The sequence below is a fragment of the Diceros bicornis genome, chromosome 26 (assembly GCF_020826845.1).
Source record: "Diceros bicornis minor isolate mBicDic1 chromosome 26, mDicBic1.mat.cur, whole genome shotgun sequence".
Taxonomy (NCBI): Eukaryota; Metazoa; Chordata; class Mammalia; order Perissodactyla; family Rhinocerotidae; genus Diceros; species Diceros bicornis.
Genome location: NC_080765.1, coordinates 46806497 through 46831660, shown reverse-complemented (window position 1 = coordinate 46831660; position 25164 = coordinate 46806497). Strand labels below are relative to the sequence as shown.

General features: G+C 50.1%; 1 protein-coding gene across 10 annotated transcripts in view; it reads right to left on the bottom strand.

Moving 5' to 3' along the window:
- IFT140 (intraflagellar transport 140) overlaps positions 1-25164 on the bottom strand; it is an 89057-nt gene that overhangs the window by 48460 nt on the left and 15433 nt on the right. For 7 of the 10 annotated variants that reach the window (XM_058570385.1, XM_058570382.1, XM_058570383.1 and 4 more), the window contains 12 exons: positions 23311-23486; positions 21972-22063; positions 21260-21366; positions 20173-20318; positions 15801-16004; positions 15593-15665; positions 13668-13759; positions 8766-8893; positions 7015-7132; positions 4045-4173; positions 2820-2950; positions 801-969 (listed from right to left, as the gene is read on the bottom strand). In XM_058570385.1, the coding sequence (XP_058426368.1) occupies positions 801-969; positions 2820-2950; positions 4045-4173; positions 7015-7132; positions 8766-8893; positions 13668-13759; positions 15593-15665; positions 15801-16004; positions 20173-20318; positions 21260-21366; positions 21972-22063; positions 23311-23486 (1565 nt within the window). The remainder of the gene's footprint in view (positions 1-800; positions 970-2819; positions 2951-4044; positions 4174-7014; positions 7133-8765; positions 8894-13667; positions 13760-15592; positions 15666-15800; positions 16005-20172; positions 20319-21259; positions 21367-21971; positions 22064-23310; positions 23487-25164) is intronic. The other 3 variants (XM_058570386.1, XM_058570387.1, XM_058570388.1) reach the window with 3 other exon arrangements.

Here is a 25164-nt window from a genome sequence, read left to right as displayed (position 1 = left end):
ATACATTTTACCACTCAGTGTTTCAGAACCAAGGATTGGACTGGCTTCTGAAAATCTCAGGGTGTGGACACTGCTGATAATCTCAGGGTACCCAGACTCGTACCATCCTGGGAGGGAAATTCCTTTGGCAGGGAGACAAGTCCCTGAAGTTATAGGGCTGGCTATCCTTTGCCAACTCACTGAAGGGCCTACGTACAAGCCCCTCTTGGAAGGAGGCAGGTCAGAGAGGCACAGCGGACTGCTGGGCTTTCCCAGGGAACGGTGGACGTCCCACAAGACACAAGACCTGGGAAGTGTCAGACTCCTGCCCCCTTCAGCGGGGCAACAGGGTTGAGAGTCATCAGCGTGGGGAGGGAGGCCCTGCAGAGCTGGGGAGTGTGGTGGTGACGGTGCAGGGCAGTGACAGATACAAGGAGGGTGCTTCAGTGGGAATTGACCTTGTTCAAGGGAACGGATGTGTTGGCATGCTGCCTTGGCAACTCAATCACAGGAGGTGCTCACATCAAGGGGTTAGTTCATATTACCTGTTTCAATAAAGGGCTCTGCCCTCAAGAGAAACAACACGTAATAGCTGAGATCAGACCGCAGTACGACAGTGCGAGTCAGACCGACAGAAAGGGTGGGGACGGACCCTGGTGCAAACCCAGAGGGGAGAGACAGACGGCGTGCACCTTACAGGAGGGCACTCTGCTCCCCGTGAATGAATTTCCCCACAGCTTTCCCATAAACCAAGAGCCCAAGCCCACGCGTCTAGAGTCCCCACGTGTCTAAGCACAAACATGTCACAGCGACCGTGGTACCATGGGGCCTGCGCTGTCCTCAGCATGGGGCTTCTTGTCTGTGAGCGGCAGCTGGGCTCCTGGCACCTCCCGCACGGCTTCACACACGAACAGCCTAGGCTCGCTCTGATCCCAGAAATGGCTCATGGGAATGAGGTTTGTCAGTCTCTCATCCGCAAAGGCGTGGCTCCTGAAAGAGAAAGACTCGTCCTGAACACTGAGAAGAGTGTTCCTGTTCTCAACCTCCAGAAACACGGACAAGCAGGGTCTCAAATCAGTATCAGCCGGCCATGTGGCCATGTCTCCGTTTCTCCAGCTGCCCAGCTTGGACCATCTTCTTGCACCATATTGCGATGCAGCCTGTCTAACTGTATTCTTTAAATTTTTAGATTTAAAATTGGTTGAAAGAGTCCTAGTCGAGTCTAGTTGGAGAGAGACAGAATATGATGTTTTGCCTCTGGAGGTCCTGTGGAAGGTCCTCGTGGCCTTTCCCAGGACCAGCAGGCGGACCTCGTGGCCGCATGGCGGCCCCTGCTGGGCGGTTTCGAGGCTGTGGCCCAGCAGTTGGGGCCAGGGTTCCAGTTCCAGCCGTGACCCTGTGTGCTGTGTTGCATTTACCCCTGGTCCCTCCCACCTCTAAAACTCTGTTTCACAGGCCCAGAACGCGATGCAGTGCTGTAGGGAGACAAAACGGGTCGAGTGGCAAAGAAGAGATCAGCGCCTGATGGAAGACAGTGAGCCTCATTTGACTGCCACCTGGAGGAGCGTGACAAGCCAGGGACGGGCTCCACGTGCCTGTGCAGGAGCACAGGGACCCGACCCTACAGGAAACCAGCAGCCTCACAGATGTCACCGTGCCCAACACGTCCTGTTCCAGGACTGAGCAGAAGGCAGGGCAGGCAACAAGCTTGGAGGTGTAGACGGAAGCACTTATTGGGTACTCACGGAGCCCTGGGGCAGTACAAGACTGGCCTGTGAGGGTGCCGGTGGACACAAGGACATGACTCAGGCTCTCCAGCTGCCCGAGGGAAAAGCGTGACTCTGAGAGACGTTTCAAAATGAGAAAGACTGGAGATTAGAGGCACAGAGAGTGGGGATGAAAGGAAAGGACAGCTCCGAGGTTTTAGACCAGGTGACCAAGAAGAGCGGTGCGCGGACGAGAACAGGTCTCTGGGAGGGAGGCTGACCAAGGGTCGATTTCTGAGGTGACAGCAAGAAACTCAAGGGACGTTCTGAAGACGGAGAAGTGGAGCTAAACAAGGTGAGAAGTGAAGACGAACGTGTTCAGGTGGGGTCACCAGCAGGTGTGAGTTATAGCCACCAGGTTCTGGGAAGGGATTCTGAGGCAGAGAGAGGTGGGAGCGTGCAGGGCGAGGCTGGGTGGGGGAAGTCTCCCTCGGGCACTGTCAGTCCAGGGTTTTTCTGCTCTACGTTTGCTTTTGCTGCTGATACACCTGACCCGAGAGGTGGACACGCTGCTGTGCCAGCGACAAGGGTGCAGAGTCAACCTCCACGTCCTCCTGAGCAGTTCCCTTCGCCTTGCGCGTCACTTGATGCAGAATCAAATGTGAACTGTAGATGCAACGGTACAAGCACTTGAGTCCTACGAATATTCCTTGGTGGTAAAAGGAACTACAAATATATGTTACATGAACTCCCTGAGGAAAGACAATTATTTTTTCTAGAAATACATTCTCTACCAAGACAGACACTCCCTGCCATCAGAGACACTGGCGGGTCTGAGGTTCACCACGCTCCTCTCTACTCTGTGATTCGGGCCATTTTTGTACACACTGCAGCCTTTCCAAAAGCTCAAGTTTCTACCCAATAATTCCAGAACCTTAGAACCTCTAAAACAGAGATTAAAGACTCAGATCTGTCCCAACTGCCCAAGGGTGTTTTGGTTTCCCTTCTTGGTTTCACTACTAGTAATTGCTGAGGTCTTTTGAAGTCTGAAGTATAACCTAGCAACAACCTGCCTAGAAGTTGACAAGTAACTGAGCATCGTTTTCAACAAAGTCTTCCTGAACCCAATCTTACTTCTTAGTCTCCTGCCCGTTAAAGGACAACGTCTCTCTCCGATCCATCTGTCCTGTCTTGAAGTCAAAGATGGTCACCGTGTCCATTTCCACATCATAGAAGCAGATTTTGGAATCAGGGCTGTTGTCAGCCTAGGGGAAGAGAAAACCGGAAAGCTCACAGTAACCATATGTTTGAGAAAAGCACATCCTGGTGTCAACAACCCAGAGGCCAGTGTACTTCCAGCATTCATAATCTGACCTTCAACTTACTCTCATCCTACTGAACTGGTTATTGAATTACTACTTCATAATTTCAGAGAATTAAAAACAAATCCTAAAAAATTGTGAAGGTCGACTATAGCTGTCTAGCTGTTCTCAAGGCAGACTTGAGTGCGATGTTGTCTTAGCTAAGGTGGATTAATCATGGGAACAAGAAAAGTCTAGATTCTGATAAACCAATTCTTACACAGATGAGTAAAAACAAAGTAAACTCCATAAAGATGGAGGGCAGCTGGGCCTTCACACCTCAGGCACGGCATGTGAGGTAAAGTGTCCACGGTGAAAAAGGACGGGACTGGGCAGCACTGGAAGGCTCAGCAGCTTCTGCACCCTGCTTCTCAGCCCCGGCTGCAGAGTGGAGCTTCCAGGAGCTTTTGAAGATAGGGGTTCTGCACACATCCAGAGCAGCACCGTTCACCATAGCCAAAGCAGAAACAACTGGAATGTCCATCAATGGATGAATGGATAATCAAAATGTGGTCTGTCCATACAGTGGGATATTAGCCACAAAAAGAAATGAAGCACTGACACGTTACAATGCGGATGAACCTTGAAAACACTAAGCTGAGTAAAAGAAGCCAGACACAAAAGGTCATATGTTGTATCAGCCTATTTCTATGAAATGTCCAGAACCCGGCAAATCCATAGAGAAAGAAAGCAGATGAGTGGTTGTCGCGGGCTTGGGGAGGGGAGGATGGGGAGTGTCTGATGATAGGGCCTCCTTTTTGGGTGATGAAAACGTTCCGGAACTAGTTAGAGGTGCTGGTTAACAACACTGTGAATGTCCCAAATGCCAAGTGCCATTGAATTGCTCACTTTAAAATGATTAACTTTATGCTATGTGAATTTCACCTCAATTTAAAAAAACAAACAATTTTAAGAAAAAGATACGTTAGCACACCCACGGGACACCTTGGTCTCATAACTGCAGGAAATGTTTCAGGGGTGGAGGAAGACACGCTTACCTGACTGCCCAGGGCCATGGCCGAGGAGCTTGGGGAGCGCCCAGGGCCAGCACGTGGGTCCTTTGTGTGTCTGTCTCCTAAAACTGCACCTAAAAACTGCCCTTTGTACTGAAATTGCAAAATAAACACCTGCTGAATTGAAAGGAAAAAAGAGCATCTTGGTTTCTACCTCTGAGATTCTGATTAAGCAGCTCTGGGGGTAGTTTAGGCATCTGAGAAACTGTTCTGCATCCATTTTGAAGACGATATTTAATGCTTTTCAAGGACCGAGGCTGCTCTCCTTCTGGGAGTCTTCTCCCGAAGCTACTGCATGTGCTCATCCCCCACCCCCACAACCATTCTCTTTCATTTTTCTCACCCATGGGCGTCCCAGCCACTCTGCTGTGAAGTCAGGGCCATGAGCATGGATCTCAGCCACAACACAGCCAGCTATGGCCCTGGACAAGGAACCTGTCTCAGTCTCCTCGCTACCAAACCAGGAAGTATTAGGTGCCAGATGCCACCCCTACTATTGCTACCGATGTCCTCAGAGCTCATCATCTCTCATTTCCTTCTTTTTGATCCTGGCACGGGAAAGGTACGTTGTGCAAGCACACACAAAAGAAACTGAGAAAATGGAACTGCTTGGTTGCTAGAGGCAACGAATGCCAAGAACTTAGGTTAAGACTGTGAGAAGCTTTATTCTAGCAGACGTTGGAATGGTTAATGGGATGTGAGTGCTTTAAAAAAGAAAGACAAGAAAATGAAAGTCTCCCAAAATTTTAGATAAAAGAAGAAAACTGTAAGCTTAAGAGCAGTGGGAAATATCACAAATTAAAACTGTCAATAGGTTTGGCTATATAGAAACATAAGCTTCTAGTCATCACAATTCCATAGGCAAAATGAAAAACGACCCGGGACAAACAGCTGCAGCACATGAGACGGGCAGGGTCCCTTCCCTGACTCCACTCAGCCTCGGCACTCCAGACCCTGTCGAGGAGCATGAGGGCCGTGCGGGGTCCACGGGCCTGCCCCCACCCCCCTGCTCCTATCCAAAGCCCACCCCCCACCCCCTGGGAGTGCGATGGGGCTGGAGAGCAGGGGCTGTTTTTCATGGCAAGCTCCCTTATGTTAGTTGAGCTTTTCCTTTTGTTGATTTTTTCTTTTACCAGGGGCCAGGATTCCCAAGGCAGGAGAGGCGGGAGCCAACCCCTGCTCTACCCCCCCATCAGCCTGTGCTGCCCCCACCCTCTTCCTTTTCCTCTGCCTCTTCCCATCAGGGTTAACCTCCCTCAACCTCGCTCTGCTCTTGAGAATCAGGCCTCCAGAGCCAGTGGTCACTGCACTGTCCCCACTCCTCACCTGCATTCACCGCCAGCACCACAGAAATGGCCCTCTCTGGATCAGAAGCCCTCCTGTGCCACGAGGCCCAGCGCCACGTCCCGGGATGTTCTCCCCACCACCTGCGAGCCCCATCTCTGTTCCTGTGCATGTGTATCCTGACACTGCCCCAGCTGCTGAACGAGTGAGTGACCTGGGACCGCCTGGCACACGGTGCTTGACCATCCCCCCACCTCCTCAGCTGCCTCCCACCTCCCTGGCTGCACTGCACCCTTGGCCTTCCCAGATCCCACCTTTGTCCTCAGGCTGGCAGCGGTGGCTCTTCTCCTCCCGAGGACAGCATCTCCAGGCCAAGGACCCCACCTCTGGGCAGATCTCCCTTCTGAGACCCAGGTTTGTGTCTTTAACTGCCCACTCACTGCCTCGCAGACACCTCAAACTCATCACATTGAAACAGGCCTTCCCACCTTCCCTACAAAGGCTTCTCACCCAGTTTCCTTCCCCCCTCCCCAGATTCGAGGGTTAGAACCAGCCCCTGCCCTTCTTTGCCCCACGGCCGGTCAATCCCCAAGCCCTGGGGATGGCTATGATGGGCACCAAGGGGACTGGCACCCTTGCCCCCCTTAACCCACCAACGTTTAGAAACGATCTCAGAAAGGTGCTACGACGTCAGGCTCCTGTCTCTGTCCCTGCGTCAAGGCCGGCCCTGTGTCACAGCCCACCAACCACCCCCTTCTGCCAGTGAAGGCAGACCCCGAGAGCAGCCATACCCCTGCCAACGGGCCTGCACTCTGGGCACTTCGGTCGGGCTGCTCCCCCACTGCACCCTCACCTGGTGAGTTCACAGCTCACCTCAACCATTACCATCACTTCCTCCGGAAGCCTCCTCGGCCTCCCCGGCCACGACTCTGCTCTGTAACTCACTCTCCAGCACTGCACACCTCTCCTCTCAGCTCTCCCCAGTGTTGTAAAAATGCACTCGTTTGCCTCACTCTCTGACTGATGTCTGTTCATCCACAGGGCAGAGGTCAAGTCCTCTGTCTGACCCATCACCTTGAATCTACAGTGCCAGCAAAGTGCCTGGTACACGGAGGGCAATCAATGATCAACTCGTCAATGAATGAATGAATGAGCACAAACAAATGAATGAGAAAGCAAAGAAACGACATGCCCGCCATCACCTTCCCTTCAGACCCCGGTCACGTGGCTGTCACTGGCTCCTTCACACCGACGCAACTCTGTCTCTTCATTTCTCCAGGCAAAAGGCTCAAAGGTACATTCAACAGCCCTTGTCACCCGCCTCGTGCCAAGAAAATTTAGTTGGGCGATGAAGAGACAGAAAAGAGGAGAGGTGAGGTGCTCTGGGAAGAAGAAACCACTGCTTCTGATGAAACAAGAAATGAAGAAAGGCGGGAGACACCAGAGCTGTTCAGTGGGGAGGGCGAGGATAGCACAGGAGGAGAGGACAGCAGAAGGCAGGAGGGGGGAGGATGATGAAGGAGGCTGACCAGAGAGACTGGGACACGAAGACCCAGATGGGAGTGGAGCCGAAAGGCGCATGAAGGTGGCCCAGCCAGAAAGGCAGAGTGACGCTGTGAGCGCAGAGGGAGCCGCGAGGAGGAGATGGAGGAGTGGTGGATGCAGGCCCACCTTGCTGAGGAGGATGCTGATCTTGCTCCCGCTGGCATTACACCGGAGCGACGCCATGCCTCCCGCACCAGGCACCAGCTCGGCCAGGCTCTTACAGCTGCAGTGCACTTTCGCCTCTCTGTGGGAGGAACACAGGGTCTCAGTGCAAACTCAAGCCCCATCGCTGAATAGTCACCACCAGTGTGCCCAGCAGGCGGCAGGGTAAGGACCTGAAACCTTTGTTCCTGGGACTCTGAGTTCCGCTCGGCCCAGCTGCTCCTTCCCTGGGGGTCATGTGCCACGCTCAGAATACAGGGTACATTTTCACTTTTAATTTTTAAATTTTTTTCTTTGTTGGGGTATAACTGACATACAATATTATATATTAGTTTCAGGTGTATGACATAACGACATAATGATTCGAAATTTGTGTGGGTGAGTTTTTAAAGTTCTCATGTTTTTATGAGCAAATATGAACATGGATTCGCATTCCTGTTCCTCTTCCCACACAGAGGGTAGCTCACTAAACACACTGCCCTGCACCCTGCATTTCCCCTCAAGGCAGATTTCAGTGATGCGGCCCCGGGCTGGCTCCTCACCCTTCGTTACAGTTGCAGTTTACCATGTGCGGATAAACTAAATGTATGTAACTAGTCCCCTGTTGTTTCTAGTTTGTTGCCGTTATAAACAGTACTGCAGGTGCAGTGGTGGCTCAGCAATTTTTTTTACTTTATTCACATTTCCTCGGTTTTCCCCTAATGTCCTCTTTCTGTCCCAGGCTCCATCCAGGCCCCATATGACATTTAATTATCTCATCTCCCTGGGCTTCTCTGGGCCAGGACAGTTTTTCAGACTCTGGGCTCATCCTGTACACGTCCTGCCATGGTCCTGGCATCAGCCATTCTCCAAAGAACTGGGCTCCTGTCCTGGAGAATGCCTCCAGGAGCCCAGGTCTGGGCAGTGGGTGTGCCTGTTGCTCTTGGGGTATCATCGCCTCGAGGCTCTCAGCCGACAGAGTGAGGAATGTGTGCGTGCTCCCTGGGGTACGTACGCAGATCTATCAACATCGTTATGTGGATCCATCTATATCGATATGAAGCTGAACATGACTTCTGACTCATGTCTCCAACTCTGATCCATTACCACGCGGACCATTCCAGCCTCCTCCCCTTACCTGCGACCTCCCACCCCACTCTACCCACTTACTTAATTGTGCACTTCTCAAGTTCTGTGTGGCTGTGTGGGAACTGTCCCTGGTTCCCTGTGGAATTAACTCCATCAACCAGAGCGCAGAGCTGTGTGCAGTTTGCCCATAGTCTCATAGTCATGTCCATTCCCACAGTGACAGGGTGGCCCCTTTGTTCCCACCCCTCCAGTGAGGTTGTCTTACCCACGGTGATTAGCTTGACTGTTCTGTCACCTTCTGCATTCCATGCTGAGATTCCCTAACTTAAAAGATTTCTAAATTTGCATACATTAAGGCTCACTTCATGCTGTAAAGGTCTATGGGTTTTGACAAACACACACTGTCATGTATCTCTCACATAGAAAAGTTTCACTACCCTAAAAACTCCTCTGGGCTGCTCCCTTCCCCATCACGCCAAGATTAAGAATTTAAGCCATGACATAAGGCATTTCAAAAAAGTAAGTAGCACGTTAACGTTGAAATGAGAACATAAACAATTTTCTGGCTCCTATCCATCTTCTACCCACCACATTGTCTCCTGACTCATTTCGAAAATGTAATAGTTTCATTTGGACAAAATTCATACCTTCGGGAAAGATCAAAACTTTTAAAGTGAGCCAAATCTGTCCCTACAGCCAGGAAATTTCCACAGATGTCAAAGAAGCACGGATTCCCCTCTGTCTCAGAGAACAGCAAGAGTTGTTTCACAGTCCCCTGAGGAAAAGAGAACAAGGAATTCAGGAAAGCAGCTTGTATAGCACTCGACTTTTGTTACTAAATCTTATTCACAGATAACCTCGTACACTTCACACATGCATTCAACAAATGTTACTGATGGCTTAGTGTGTGCCCAGCACTTGCTGGATCTAACACAACATGGGGAAGATGGGGTCCTGCCCTCGGGGGTCCCTGGTGCTTACAGTCCAGAGGGGGAGACAGACAGCAGCTAGGTCAACAAGCAAATATACATGTAACCTCAACCTAAGAAAGTGCTAGAGGTGACCAATAGGACGCTAAAATGGAAAAGTGCCAGGAGTGGTGAGACGGCGCGTTCTACCCGCTCGGCTCTAAGAGGCCCTGTCTGCAGAGGCCTTATGTTAAAGCCCCTGATGATACTTACTATGTTGCTAGTCTCACGAAAGTGGTCACCATGGGTGGGGAGGCTGGCGAGTGGAAGGGATGGTAATTACATCACAGGTATGTTCCATTTGTGAAAACTTGCTAAGCTGTATATACACTTACACACGACAAGCCCGCTTTCCTGTGTGTATGTCGTACTTCAATAAAATGCTTGAGAAATAAGTCTTGTCTGGGGGCAATATTTAAACGGAGATTGGGGAGAAGGAGCCAGCTATCTGGAGAGCGGCAGGCCAGCATTTCAGGAAGAGGGGGTGGTGCGTACCGGAGAAGGAAAGGGCTGAGCGTGGTCCAGGAACCCGGAGACCGCCCATCGGGAAGGAAAGTGCTCCGGTGGGAGGGGCGTGCACCGAGGGTGGGCAAGTGAGCAGAGGCCATGGGGGCAGCATTAGTGCAGGCAAAGAGTTAGGTAAAGAGGTAAAGGGTCAGATTTTGTTCAAAGTGAAGCTGGAAGACTCTGGAGGGTTTTGAACCTCGAAGTGATTTCATGTCCATTTATAATTTAAAAATGTCACTCATGTTGACAGCACTTTGCAAAGAGTGACCACAGTCAGGCTGGTGCAGAGCTCGGGCTTTGCGCCTTGCACACGAGGAGTAGGATTGACCTACTCCTCGGAGTTGAGAGAGGCTCCTGGCTCAATTCACCAATGCTCAGTCCATGTCTGCATCCTGCATGGCATCAGGTCAGGAGCAGAGCATCCAAACAGTGAGTGGTGAGTCCCGGGAGATTGAAATGCGGGCAGGGAGGCAGATGCACCAAGCTGAGGCACTGCAGAGTCAAGCCCAGGGTGGAGGCATAGTTCCAGTACACAGGAGAGTTGGGAGGCAGGCTGGAGGACGGGTAGGGTTCTCAGAGAACTTGCGGGCTCCTAATTCTAAACAGAGAGAGACTCCGAGAATAGGTGAGGAGGCAGGAACCTGCACAGCCTGTCTATGAAACTCAGGGTAGCGGGATGAAAAGATGGGAGGTAGGGGTGGGGTGGGGTGGGGTCGGGATTCCAAGCTGAGGAATCTGATCTTCATTTTGATGCACCTAGTAGGCGCCTAATAAATGCTTGCGGAATGAACAAACAGTGCTTGAACACAGGATCAAAGAAGAGTCATAGGGACTGCCAACTGGGCGAAGGGTGATCCATTCACGACATCAGTGCTCTGAGGGTAGGGGGTCTTAGCTCCTTTACTCGCCCTCTTCCCCTGCTGGCTCCTTAGTCGCGGGGTCCCCGGGGTGCAAACTTGAACTTGTCTTGCTCCTACATTGCTTCATGACCACCTTCATGCCAATGCATTGCAAATGCCCAAATCACAGCCTCAGAGCTCCAACCTCCAGAACCTGTATTTCCAGCCAGCTCTTGGCCGTCTCTGAAGGGTGTCCAGGTGCCCCAAAACTGCTCTGCTTCTGTAGTTTCCATCTCAAGGCACCATGATTAACCCAGACTCCCAAACTAGAAAGCTCGGGATGGTCCTCAGTCCCACCCTCACTGTCGCCTCTTGTCACCCAACTGCTCACCAAGCTGCTAACTACCAACTCGTCCTTCCCTCTGCTCTGGCCTCGCTCCTGCTCTCAGACCTCTCCCCCGTGGCATCTTCTGCCTGACTTCACTGCTCGTCAGCTCCCCTCGTCTTTCTCACTGGCTGACACAGAGGTTATCCTCCAGGAGAAAACAACACAAAACCAGGAAGAAACAAGCCCAAGTGCACCCTCACCTGGGCTTCACAACCCCTCTGTCTTCGGGGAGGGTCCCCCTCCTCTGCTGTCCCCTCGGCTGCAGCCCCCACCAGGTCTGGGACACCAGCCCCTTCCTGGCTATGGCCTCTGCACAAGTGCTCCCTGTGCCCAGCCCTGTTCCCTCCCCGCCACCCATCGCACTAGCGCCACGTGCAGGCCTGGAAAGCAGCCTGTCAGGGAGCGAAGGTGCATATCAGCGGTCCATGTTGTTTCCTCACGGATACAATGAGCAACAACCGTGGTTCGTGTGTCTCTGTCCGTAGAGCAGGGAGGCGGTCTGGAGACACTCCAGCTTTCAAACGCGAGGAGAGCTGTGAACCTGTTCCTCATGCACCCAGCATGACGTTACTAGTTACCACAGACACGTATGCCTTTTAGTTAAAAAGTTAACAGCACCACCACCCAACTCCAGGCCATCTGTCATCAGAGGCCCTCCAAGCCGGGCTGCAGGCTCCTCAGACGCCTCCATGTTTCCCAGCAGGCTGGTCTACCCTTCCCAGCAGACCCTTCTCCTTTCCCAGTATGCCTTTCACCCTTTCCCACCATGCTCATAGCTCCTTCCCAGCAGGCCTTCGCCCTTTCACAGCAGGCCATTTGTCCTTTACCAGTGCCTTTCTGCCTTTCCCAAAAGGCCGTTCTTCCCTTCCCAGCATGCCATTTCCTCCTTCTCAGCAGGCCGTTTGTCCTTTCCCAGCACGCTGTTCACCCGCCAGCGCCACTGCAGTGCCCTGTAGGTCATCTCTCTGATAACACAGCCCCTCCCTGCCTCGGCTTTATATCCACAGCCACACCCCTATGCAGTTGTCCTCACTAGGAAGGCGAGCTTTCTTTGCACAGGACGCCATGCTAGGCTCTGGCCTCCTTCCATCCAGCCTCTCTGCCTCCCTTCTACCCTTCAACAGGCTGAGGATCTCACGAGGCCAGCAGCTCCCTCGGCCTGCACATTCCCCCAGGAGGCCTCCCCGGGGGTACTTCCCGCCCCTGTCCCGCTTTAGTGTGCTCCTTCTCTGTATGACTCCCCACTAGAAAGGAGAACTCCATGGAAACTCCCCCAGGAATTGCTGAACAGAGGAGCGGACAAGCAGTGGACAAGTGTGAGGGTCAAGGACATGTACCTGGGAAACCAAACGCTGGATCTCAGAAAGAACTCAGAGCTGCATGAGGATAATAAGAGAAACCTCAACTAAGCTGGAGTCGGGAAGGCCTGTAGGGGGTGCTCTCACCCCCATCACACGTCAATTACACCAAACAGGAAGAGAGAACACTGCATCTTCCACTAAAACTACTTTACTACTGAAGGAAGATTCTTCTCCCTACCTGGCAACAGCCCAGCCAATCAGAAATGCCACAGCTCAGCCAATCAGAAAGGCTGCAGTGCAGCCACTGAGAAGGTGTTGCCACCCTGATCTGTTGCTTTCCTCCAGTGGACTTTCCTTTAAAGCAGACCCTCCCTGCTCTCCCTTTTTCTCTATAAAAGCAGCTCCCTCCTTTGTTCTCTGGAATTGCCTATGAGTCATCATAGCATGCACATCCTGAATGGCAATTCTTTTGGCTATCCTCGAATAAACTCATTTTGAGAAAAAATAATAGGCAAATTTACTTTTTAAGTTGATAAGGACAAAGCAGTCACACTGAGAGCTAAAACCAGGGCTGTGACAGGTATTCTCAACCTGACACAGAGCACTGCTACATGGACTGGGTTGAATGGTGGCCCCAAAAGATATGGCCACCTGGAACCTGTGAATGTGACCTTTTTTGGAAAAAGGGTCTTTACAGAAGTACTTAAGCTAAGGATCTCAAGAGAAGACCATGCTGGATTAGGGTGAGCCCTACATCCAAAGACAACAGTCCTCATAAGACACAGAAGAGAGACACAGATACAGCGAGAAGGCCACAAGAAGATGGAGGCAGAGACTGGAGCGATGTGTCCACAAGTCAGGGAACGTCGAGGATGGCCGGCAGCCACCAGAAGCTGGAAGAGGCATGGGATGAATTCTCCCTCAGAGCCTTAGATGGAGCCACGCCTGCCTACACCTGGGTTTTGGACTTTTGGCCTCCTGAACTGTGAGAAAATAAATGTCTGTTGCTTTAAGCCACTCAGTTTGTGGTAATTTGTTACGGCAGGCTCAGGAAACTAATACACCATGTCATCCCCCGGTTCCAGCAAGTACGTGTGGGACGTGGGCAGGCAAGGGTTTCCTTACTCCACACTACCAGGAGGGAACAGAAGGCATGCATTGCTCCCACCTTGGCTAATCCTTAGACACATTCAGGGAAAGGCCTGTCCAAAGATATTATGTCCTGAACTGACAGCCCCTGAGCCCTCAAGATGCACAGCAAACATTTCCTCCCATTTCACAATCCGTGTACTCAAGGTTTAGTGATCTAGTCCTTTTTACTGCAAAAGGCCCTTGCCCTGCCTCCCAATTTCTGAAGTCACAAGAGTCACAGATGGAGCAGCTATCCCAGAATCCATTTTTACAACCCAGTACCTGGAGGGGGGAATCTGATCTGGCTGGCCGAAGTCAATAAGCAAGCTCTGGCTCAATTTAAAGACGACACTTTAAACTCTGCTCTACTTGTCTATAATTGTCACAGCCCACTCGCTCTAGAGCAGTGATTTACCTGCCAGGTTCGAACTTGAACTCGGTTTGGCTCCACTGTATAAACGCTCTCTTCGTGCATTGCTAACACTGGAGACTCACACAGGAAAGTACCTAAAATGAAAGATGAACATCACGACAGTGGCAGCTAATCTTTCATGCTTCCTCAGAGTTTAAGAAGCACGACCACACATATTCCCTAATTCACCTCAGCCTTCACAAAGCTTTGTGAGGGATGTGCTTTTTGCATCTTGCAGATGAGGAAAGCGAGACTCTGAGGTGCAAGTAACTGCCCAAGGCCACAGCTGGCAGTGACAGGTTGTGCAGGCTCTCAGCCTGGTGTGGGGACTGTGCTGGGCTCCCTGCCCCACACGACTCACTAGTGGTGTCTCCTCTTTTCTCCCATCAGGCAGCTGGTGCTTCCAGTAGCAGAGCGTCTATGATGGCACAATTGTTTAAGCACGTGTCTGCTAATCTTATGTGAAACTTTGGAGGCCAGGAGCCCTAGTCTCTGTGTCTAGACAGGTTCTTATCTACTTAGGGAGATGACGACACACACAAAACAGAAAATATCTCAGCACCTGCTATGCTGTCCTACTGGAGATATAAGAAGTTCATCCTTGCCCTTAAGAGGTCTACACTAGAAGATAGGAGAATATGTGAATTATCAGCACAATACAAGGCAGAGCAGGAAAGGCGTTAGGAGAACTTTAGGCAACAAAATGTTAGAGAAGAAGAGTGAGGGGATCACACGAGGGAGAGAGGTGATAACCAGTAGAGAAACATCCCCAGGGAGGTGTGAGTGTTCAGACGAACACATGGGGGGATCACCCTTGGAACAGTGCAATGACAGGTCCTCCTGTGACATTCGAGGGCCCAGGTCAGGATGGGTGAAGGTAAGAATTTTGCAGAAAGAGAGCTAGCTGAAGAGCACGTCCTGAATGCACTCTAGTAGGCTGGAAGATGTCCCCCAAAGATATCAGGTCCTAATCCCTGGAACCTGTGAATATTAGCTTACACAGCCAAAGACGTTAAAGTCTTGAGATGGGGAGATCATCCTGGATTATCTAGGTGGGCCCTAAATGCAATCACAAGTGTCCCTACAAGAGGGAGGTAGATTTCAGACAGGAACAATATGACAGTGGAGGCAGAGACTGGAATGATGTGACCCCAAGCCAAGGATTGTCAGCAGCCAAAAGCTGGAAGCAGCAAGGAACAGATTCTTCCCTAGAGCTCTGGAGGGAATGTGGCCTTGTTGCAGCCCTGATTTTGGCCCAGTGAAACTGACTTTGGACCTCTGACCTCTACAACTGAGAAAGAATAAATCTCTGTTTAACCCACTCAGTTTGTGGTCACTGTTACAGCAGCCCCAGGACACTCATACAAGCATGTGCTGCAGAGCACAGGATAAAGGCTGCCCAGTGAAAGAGTGTTGGAGAGGTGGATGGGATGTAGAGGGGTGTTTGAGACTAATGGAGCATCTCTGACAATCCATCCTGAAATTTTCAGAGACTGGCCTTGGTCAAAATACCAGAGGGCTCACTGCTATGTGCGGTCTGGAACCAGTTCAGAAGTCGGGTCTGTGGCAATCCCTTCCCTGGACAGCACTGTAGTTGTTCATACTCGTGTAGCCTTAGTTCTCAGCTGTGTAATTGTCGTGGAGCCCAGGAGGGCTTGCTGGCCCCAGATCTGGCTGTACTTCTCAACCACCTTGACTGGCTTCCATTAATAGCATGTGGCCCAGGAGGCCCTGGTGGCCCTGGCAGCATGGGGCCAGAGCTGCAGCACTGACTCTGGAAACACAGGCACAGGTATGAGAACTGACACAGCATCTCCCTGTGGCCCTGTGCCAGCCCCTGCCCACACCACAGGCACCAGCACCCCAATTAATGGGGAGAAAACACAGTAGGGTGCTGTGTTTCCCCTCTGGGCAGGGAAGACTCCCACCTGCATTTCGTAATGTGTCTCCAGAAGGCTCAAAGATCACCACCTGTTTTCCATTCCAGACAGCAACAGCATCCTAAGAAGAATCACGGAAATTAAAAAGCAACCTGCTATCAGGCCCCTTACCATCCTGAAGGACCCTAACAACTGACCAGGTCTTTTGTGTCCATTGAAGACCCCGACCGACCCCACGGGTCACCCTCGCAGTCACCTTGGTGGCAAACGCTCCGCTGATGTGCATGTCTGTGCGCAGGCTGTGCGACACGCCCGTGGACAGGAAGGACACACTGAGTAAGCTTGGGGAAATCTGCACCACGGCCACTTGCTGGTGGAAGTGTGATGACATGGCCTGCTCACTGAGGATCACCACGGAGCTGATGTTGTTCACTGCCAGAAGGTTCTTCCTGGAGCCCCACTTCATTTCCACGGCGGGGAGAAAGAACCAAAAGTGCGAATGGAGGGGAAGAGAGATACAGTCAGGAAAACATTATAGTCACGAGGATTCATAAACAATTTTCCAGCACTATCTATTCTTCTTGTTAAAAAAAATGATTTTAAAAAATTTATAAGTGTAAAATACGTGCTTTGTAGAAAAATTGTAAAACACCGACACTCAAGAGTTGTGATGCAGCAGGCAGATACTTGTATGGCTGTTCTAGCTCACGTCTGTTCTAACTGGTTGAACATTTTCTAGAATGTACTTTTCTGATATTAATTTAGGGATGTTTATTTTTCATAAATGGATAGCAAGTTTACGCAATATATTACATTATCCAGCTTTCCTCTGGTAATGTCAAATGCCACTTTCATAATTTCATATTAAACTTCCAAATCTATACAAATTTGTTTCTGGATTTCCTACTCCACTCCACTGACACATTTATCCATTCCTGAGTAAGCATGCACTGTTTTTTGTTTGTTTTTGCTGAGGAAGCTTTGCCCTGAGCTAACATCTGTGCCAATTTTCCTCTATTTTTTTGTACATGGGACACCTCCACAGTGTGGCTGGTGAGTGGAGTACGTCCGCGCCCGGGATCTGAACCTGGGCTGCCGAAGCAGAGCGTGCTGAACTTGAACCACTTGGCCGCAGGACCGGGCCCAGCATGCACTGTTTTAATTGCTATAGTTTTGAGATATATATTTTTGGTATATGATATAGAAATGTCTGATTCTTTATAAAATTTTTTCTTGGCCATTTGCTCTCCCAGATGAGTTTAGAATTATTGTGTTGAGTTCTCCCAGAAAAAAGTGTCATTATTTTTACTGGATGTACATGTAATTTGTAGATTTACTTGGGAAGAAATGACACTTTTACAAGACTGAGGCTTCCCTTTGAGGAACACGGTCTATCTCACCATTGACTCAGTTTTTCTTCATGTCCTTTAGGTCAGTCGGTGCGGCTCTCACTGTTATTTAAGGTGGAGTTTCTCTCATGAGCAGTGAGGCTGCAAGCATTCCTCACGCGTTCTACTGACCTCTCTTAGGTCAATGATCTGCACTTTCCATCAGTGTTTCCAATGAAGTTCTTAATATTTTTCCTATAAAAGTGAGTTTTCTTCAAGATGTCCTTTATTCTAAGATATCACTAAAGGTAAGATGAGCCATCATTTTAAAATAATAGCTTTCTGTGTAAAGATCCCTTCTCCCACAAAAAAGCAAAAACGGCACCTCAAATGTCCACACCACCTGGAAGAGCTGCATGCCAACTTCAGTGTTAGAATGAAAACAACAAGACGCATTGAGAATCGGGAAAATACAGCATGTTCTGACATGAACCCTTTATGCCCTCTAAAGTGAGTATTTACCCAGCTCAGTTTTCCTCCAGTTCTAGGCTTCTTGATCTCCAGTGCCCAGTTTGAAATAAGACTTTATGTACTCAAACTTGTCATTCTCTGCTTTTGCAACTGCTGTTATTATTTCAAATCAGAGAGTTATACTTTCTCTACAGATCTGATAGTATTCTATGCTATTTTTAGCCAGTTATTCTGACTTAATTTCAAAAATATTTAACTCAATTCATCTAGAAACTATTGTTACATATGGCCGGAGATGAGGATCTAAAAGTAATTCCCAAAATTGCCATGAGGAAGCCCGAAACTATTTACTACATAGTTTCCTTTCCTAATTACTATAGGATTAAGTAAATTTTATCTTGAGAGATTTACACAGAGTAGATCTGAGAGACAACTTCCAAGACGGCAGGGTGAGGAGTCCCAGGACACAACAGGCATAACTGGTGGAAATTATGAAAAAAACCACCACCTAATTCTCTAGAAATTGGGCATAAAGCAAATGAAGAAACAATGATTCAAGAAAGACCACTAAATCTGTCAAGAACAACAGAGTCTGCGGCACCTGAGCCATCCTGCTGCCTCCCTCCTGCCTCCTAGCTCAGCGTGAAGAAGCTGCACGGGGCCGGTGCAGCCAAGAAGCCAGGCTCCCTCCCCTCCGCTCTGAGCAGAGGGCTCTGGCAGCTCCCGGAGGGGCTGGCCACCGGCACCTCTTGTTCCCCCAGCTCACGTTGCAGAGGCCAATTCCAGGCGAGAGAGGCGGGGCACCCTCCTTCCACCAGCCCCCGCTCACAGTGCAAAGGCTCTACACTGGGAGAGGCAATCTGAGCAGACCAGAGGCTACTGCGCCCAGCTCCCTGTTCATAAGGCAGGCTGTCACTCGAGGGAAGCTGGCCACTGCCCCTAGTCCCGAGCTCTGGAGAAGGGATTCAGAGATTTTTTTCCCAAGGGGAGAGGCAGTCCATAAGAACAGAGAGCTCCAAAGCATTCCCCAAAGGAGGTAACTTCATTTGAAACAGAATGTGGATAAGTTCAAGCCCAAGGATGCTCTTGAAAACAGTGAAGGGGACGGCTCAGTGGAGTAGGGGTTAAGTTTGCACACTCCATTTCGGAGGCCTGGGGCTCATGGGTTCGGATCCCAGGCGCGGACCCACACATGACTCATCAAGCCACGCAGTGGTGGCATCCCACATACAAAACAGAGGAAGATTGGCACAGATGTTAGCACAGGACAATCTTCCTCACCACAAAAAAGAAAACAGTGGAGGTTTTGGTGGTGAGCATTAAGAGGGCACTGGTAGCTCTATGAGAGCAACAAGTTCAAGGGCAGGCTAGACAGTGTACTAGAGAGAACCAGGGAAAGAAACACCCAGGAGGAGCCTTCCTGGGGTCAGAACAAACCTCAAACACTGAATTCAAAGACCACCCCTGCCCAAATTTAATTAGACCAGACTATGGAGCAAATGATGCCCCAGGGTATTGTCGAAACAATCAGCCAGCAGTTGGGGGAGCCTCACACTGTCTGTGATACTAGCCACAGAGGCAGAGAGCTTAACAGAGAGATCAGGGAAAGGAGAGTCAAAGAGAGCCCGCCACAACCACAGGCGTCCCAGGGTGACTGTGCATGTGCCCAGGCTGGGCCCTCTGAAGAGTGGCGTCAGAGGCACTGGAGGGGAAACAATGTCAGTACAATGGTCCAGCTGGTCACTAAACAAACAAACAAGCAAACAACAGCAACAAGCCCTAGGGGTGAGTGGGGCAGGAGGATTGGTATCCCAGAGTTGACACAATATTTCATCTAAAATGTCCAGTTTGCAGAAAAAATTAAGAACCATGCAAAACCGGAGAATATGACCCACACCCAGGAAAAACAGCAGGCAAGAGAAATTGCCAGGAGAAGACCCAGATGTTGGACTTAGACAAAGCCTTCAAAGGAGCCACTGTGAATATGCTCAAAGAGCCAGAGGAAACCACATTTGAAGAAGAGCAGGAAGGTGTGATACAATGTCTCACCAAATAGAGACTATCAATACAGAGACAGAATTATAAAAAGAACCAAATGTCCAAGAGAAATAAAAACACACGTCCACAAAAAAACTGGTACACAAATGTTCACTGCAGCACTATTCATAATAGTCCAAAAGTGGAAACAACCCATGTGTCCATCAACGGATAAAAGGATAAATAAATGTGGTCCATCAATACAATGGAATATTACTCAGCCATGAAAAGGAATGAAGCTCTGACACCGGCTGCAACATAGATGAGCCTTGAAAAAATCATGCTTAGTTCAAGGAACCAGACACAAAAGTCTGTATATTGTATGATTCCACTGATAGGAAATCTGGAAAAGAGGCAAATCCATAGAGACAGAAAGTAGATGAGTGGTGCCAGGGGCTGGGGTGGGGGGTGGTGGTGACTGCTAATGGGTGCAGATTTCTCTCTGGGATGATGATAATGTTCTAAAATTTATTGTGATGGTTGCAAAACTCTGTGAATATACTAAAAACCATTTGGTACATTATATATCTCAATAAAGCTATTTCTAAGATAGATAGAAATAGAAATAAAGAGATGAATAGATAGATAAAAGAGATAGATATAGATTACTACAGATCCATAATCCCTTATCTGCAATTCTGAAATCCAAAAGGCCTTTAGAAATATTTTATTGTTGTTATTTTTATATAGTCTTAAGTTGAATAACTGACAAAAATAGGTTCAAAGCCAGTGACTTCCTCCACTTTTGCAGGGCAGAAAGTGGGTGCGCCCAACGCCGGGGCAGAGTTGTACCTTTATCTGTGTGATGTTTCCTTTGAGTTCAGTAGGAGTTTGAAGGGTCCACCTGTCTTTGCCCTCCGCCCCTTGGCTGCTCTGGGCGCCAGACACTTTTCTCCACATGGCTACTCGCCCTTTATCAGTACCCGCTGCCAGAAGACCTAGAGGTAAAAACAAAGTTCACAAGAATTGAGTTGAAAAGGGATAAAAACAGCAGCAAGCTCCTTTCTCTGATCGCCATCTCTAAAATACTAGCCCGTCAACCCAGTAGCTCTCCAGCCTCTTACCTGGCTGTATCTCCCTTGGCAGGAACTTACCACTACCTGGCCATACAGTGCATGTGTGTGTGTGTGTGGTGGGGTGAGGTGGGCACTGTCTTCTCTGGTTTCTCTCCGTCTGCCATGAGAACAGAGCCGGTATGCCTGATCAGTGCTGCCTCCCCAGTGCTAGGACAACACTTAGCACTCAGCAGGCACAACATAAATGCTGCCTTGGCTCATCTCCTCTTCTTTTTGTCCTGTGCGTGTGTGTGGATACACATACATACATACACAGGTGTACACACATATGTCTACTTTTTAAAAATGCTTCCCACGCTGTCTTTTTCTCGGGGTTTCAAGAGGAAACAGATCAACTGCATACAGCAGGTTGGTCACACTCTTGACCAAACCCCTTGACCTCCATGCGGGATAACAAAGCTTTCCTGTCACTTGCTTGTTCTTGACTGTTGACTTTACTCAAATGACTGACATAGTTACAATCGCTGTACCATTCTCTCTCTCTTTTTTTTTAATTTTAAATTTTATTTATTTATTTTTTCCCCCAAAGCCCCAGTAGATAGTTGTATGTCATAGTTGCACAGCCTTCCAGTTGCTGTATGTGGGACGCGGCCCCAGCATGGCTGGAGAAGCAGTGCGTCGGTGCGCGCCCGGGGTCTGAACCCGGGCCACCAGCAGCGGAGCGCGCGCACTTAACTGCCAAGCCACGGGGCCGGCCCCAACTGTACCATTCTCTGAATAGCCACTACCATCATTTTGCAGCCCACAGAGCAAAGCCTGAGGTTGGTTCTCTTTCTCTCTTACGCCAGCCCAAGAAAACTCACCTTTGACTTGACAGTAAGAAACACAGTTTATATTCTCTCCTTTTTCAAAACCAAACTTCTCCTCTGGACTCAGCACATAATTCTCTCCTCGTTCTAAGTCCCAGAATCTACAAGGGAAGGAAGAAGGCCCCATTGAGGGGACTTTGTTAGTGGATTTCCCTCTGCTCTGAGGGTCTTGTTCAACTTGCAGAACAAACTTTAAAGATCAGGAAAAAGACATGGCCCTTTGGACTCTGCTAGGAAAAGCATGCTGTCATTACGTTTAGAACTTTTTTATGCCCTGTTCATAATCAAAGGGAGTTGTTGTTAATAAATGATGGTTCATGCGTGACACCAGGTCACAATGAGAACAAAGAAATCCAACCACAGGCCACAACACGGGAGAACCCCCGGCCACCACGTGGAGCTAAAGCAGCAGACATAAGAGAACTCAGCATGTGATTCCACCTATACACGCTCAAAAAGACCAGGCAAAGGGATTCCACAGGCAGACAGCAGGATAGTGCTACTTCTGTGTGGCGGGCGGGGACACCTGGGGTCTCTGGGGTTTTCTGTTCTTCAGTCTTGGAGCTGGTTACATGGATGTGTCCAATTTGTGAAAATACATCACAATTTGTGTATTCTTCTGTATGTATGTTACACTCTAATAAAACGTTTACTCAAAAGAGACTGAATTTTAATCACGGTGCTCACTGGCGAGTCAGGCCCTCACCTGAGGACTGCTTCCCCTATGGCGGTCACGAGAAGGCTGCCTTCAATCAAAGCGATGTCTGCCCGGCGACCTGTTTTCCCACTCAACTTTACCTGTATAATGAAAAACAAAAGAAGCATGCGGCTCCTGCCAAGACTGCATGTCCCTGTTTGTGAGCCTGGAATCTCTGGTCTGCAATGACGTCGTGGAGACTCACCAAGTGGAGGAAGAGGAAGTGCAAGGCAATATGGAGACCTGGAAAGGCATTCCATGGTGCTGAGGCCGAAGCCAACAACTACTCTTGCACATTAAATGGTTAGTACGAGTGGCTGCTGAGCACATGGTGCGTAGTGAGCGCGTTTCCAGAGTGACAACTGAGTGGAGCTGAGTTCAGGCATGACCTCGCCCTCCAGGGCAGGCACCACACTCCTGTTTTGCAGAGAACACACCATCCCAGGGCCCACCAGCCAGTGAGTGACTCAGGGGGGATTTGAACCGAGGTCCACGTGACTCGGTGACCACGTTTTCAACCACCGTGCTAGACAGAGGTTGCATAAACGACCAAATAAACACCGACTTAGACAAAACCAATCAGCTCTGTAATCTATAAGAGTATCTTTAGTGAAAGTTCAGAGTTCTCTGAGGAACATGCAATCCTCTGGCATAAACCAAGAAACTAGCAGGAGGGTAGCCCTCAGGGAGCTGCACCTGCTACATGACCAATACCCAACAGGGGAGCACGCTGCACCCCAACGCCTTCGTAGCATCCTCCTGTCAGTGAGGGCCCAGGGCTGATGTGCAAGGCACCTTTAAGGATGTCACAGTGTTTCTCAGTAGCCACAGTAAAACATCTGCTACCCAAGGAGGGTGACTGTCACACACACTGCTTGATGGCGGCAATGTGGGACAGCATCAGCTGTGACAGAATGAACTCAGGTGACAAATCCCCAGGGCTCCCAGACAGTGAGAGTCTCCTCCATGCCCCCTGTCTGCACAGAGCTGGGAAACAGGATCATGTCCCACGCCCCACCTACTGCCACTGTGAAAGGGCGAAGGAGCTGCTGCAAAGGGAACAGTTACTCCCTGTCACGTCCAGTCGACAGGCTGCGAGTTCACCAATAGCTGGGGGCACAGCCCCGAGCAAGCCCAGACTCTCCCACACCCCATCTGTCCACTGACCGGAAAGTCTCCTTTGCTTTGCGTTTCCCTCACCTGTGACCTGAGGGTCGTATAAGAAATAATGGTACTAAACAGCTCTGTGAGTGGTCCTGAAACACAGATTTGCTAGACAAAAATGAAAGACTGGTGAAACCAGGTCAGGGAGAACCTGGCCTGCTCCGCCCCCCTCCACGCTGCCCACCTTCATCACTTCCTCCGCTTCACCCTCGGGAGTCACCACGTACAGGGACAGCAGCAGGTTCTCCGTGACTACCACCAGCGCCTCCCTTTTCTCAAGGTAGAACAGCATTTGGATGGAGCTGTCTGTGGACGCCACCCGGGTGGTCTCGCCTTTCTCATCCATGTAGTGCACTGTCCCTGAGAGCAGAGGGGGTCAGTCCACCAGCTGGCTTGACGCCCACCAGCAGCCATTTCTATCTACTTAGGGATATTTTCAAAATAAACGTCTTTGTTAAAAAAAGTTACAAGTAAAACATTTAAAAAACATCTGCACATACTCTCACAGGCTGCCATCTCTGAAGTAAGCTCCACCTCACGGGCTGAGGTCAGCCTTGACTTGTGCTGTCTCTGCCGATCTCCCTCCACCACCACCAACCCCGGGGGATTCCAACGTCCACACTGATGACCCTCCTGACTCGGCAGCCTCGAAACACTGTGTTCATCTGGGTCCACTAACACGAGGTGTACGTCTGTGATCATATGTGGAGGCCCTGAGTGATGACCCTCCCTGTAGCCACCACTCGGTCCCCTCTCTCCCGTGTATCACCGGTCGGCATCTTGCAGTCTCTCGAACTCCACAGCCCCCGTCTAAGCTGCAGAGCCTCTCCAGCCTGGAACCCCTCCTTCTGCCCTGCCCCGGAACCTGCCAGCCCCCATTCCGCCTCCTAGTTCCTCTTTCAGGCCTCTGAGCTCGGCAGGTGGAACCTCCCGTGAGTTCAGGAATCCGATTCATTTCTGCTGCTCTCAGCAGCCTCCACACCTTCCCAGTCTCTCGCCTCTGATTCCCAATGGATAACTTGGGTTTTTATTAAACTGAAAAGTTCAAGGCTATCTAGAGGCTAATTGTAACAATGAGCACGTACTCAGCACAGATCTGTGGCAGGCTGCGTGTTGTGCACTCACATGTATTAACTCAACTAACGTTTCCCGAGCTCTTGAGGCAGGTACTCGTCATTGCCCCACTTTACATAGTAGGATGCTGAGGCACAAAGACATGGGATAAACTGCCTCTGAAGCCACGGCTCCTGAGTGAGGGGCAGGATGGACACACTCCAGAGCCAGGCTTGTCAGCCCCACTGCACACCCCTCCTCCAGTCAGCCAACATCTTTCCCACATCCTGTCTCGGCTCTCCTTCCTGAGGGCACCTCGAGCTGCATCTCCCCTCCCCGCTCCCCCCACGGCACCAGGCCCTCTCACGTCCCTTCTGGGACCTCCTCAAATTCCCCTCCATTGGCTCTGTCTCCTTCCCTCCTGAAATGAAAGGTATCTCTGTTTTTAAAAAGACAGAAGCCCCCCAGCCCCGTCCAGCTATCACTTGCTCTCTTCTTCCAGTCAAGGGTAAGCTGCGTGCTGACACAACATCCCAGAACCCCTCACCCTTGTGTGGCCTCATTTTCTTGGTCTCTTTCCCACAGCAGACACACACCCGTGAAGGTCTCACGTGAATGTAAAGGACTTTTTTCTCTTAACCTCATACTGCATTTATTGGCTGTCGCTGGGGCAGCCTGTCTCACACTAAGGAGTAGCCGGGTTAAAATCAAGACAGATGGTACTTAACGCTGACCACCCACCCCTCCTGCTCACACTCCGTCCCCAGAGCTTAGCTGAGCACCTGGCACGTAAGGGGTGCTTGGTAACCACAAAGACTGAATGGCAGGAGGGCAACAGGAGAATCCTGCAGAGACCGTCTAGTCTGCCTGGTGCTGCACACAGAGTGAGCAGTCAGGATGCAACTGCTGAGCGACAGCTTCATCGTGAAAACCCTCCAAACACAGATAAAGCTCAATTTGTCTCTATCAGAACAAAGTGAAGCCA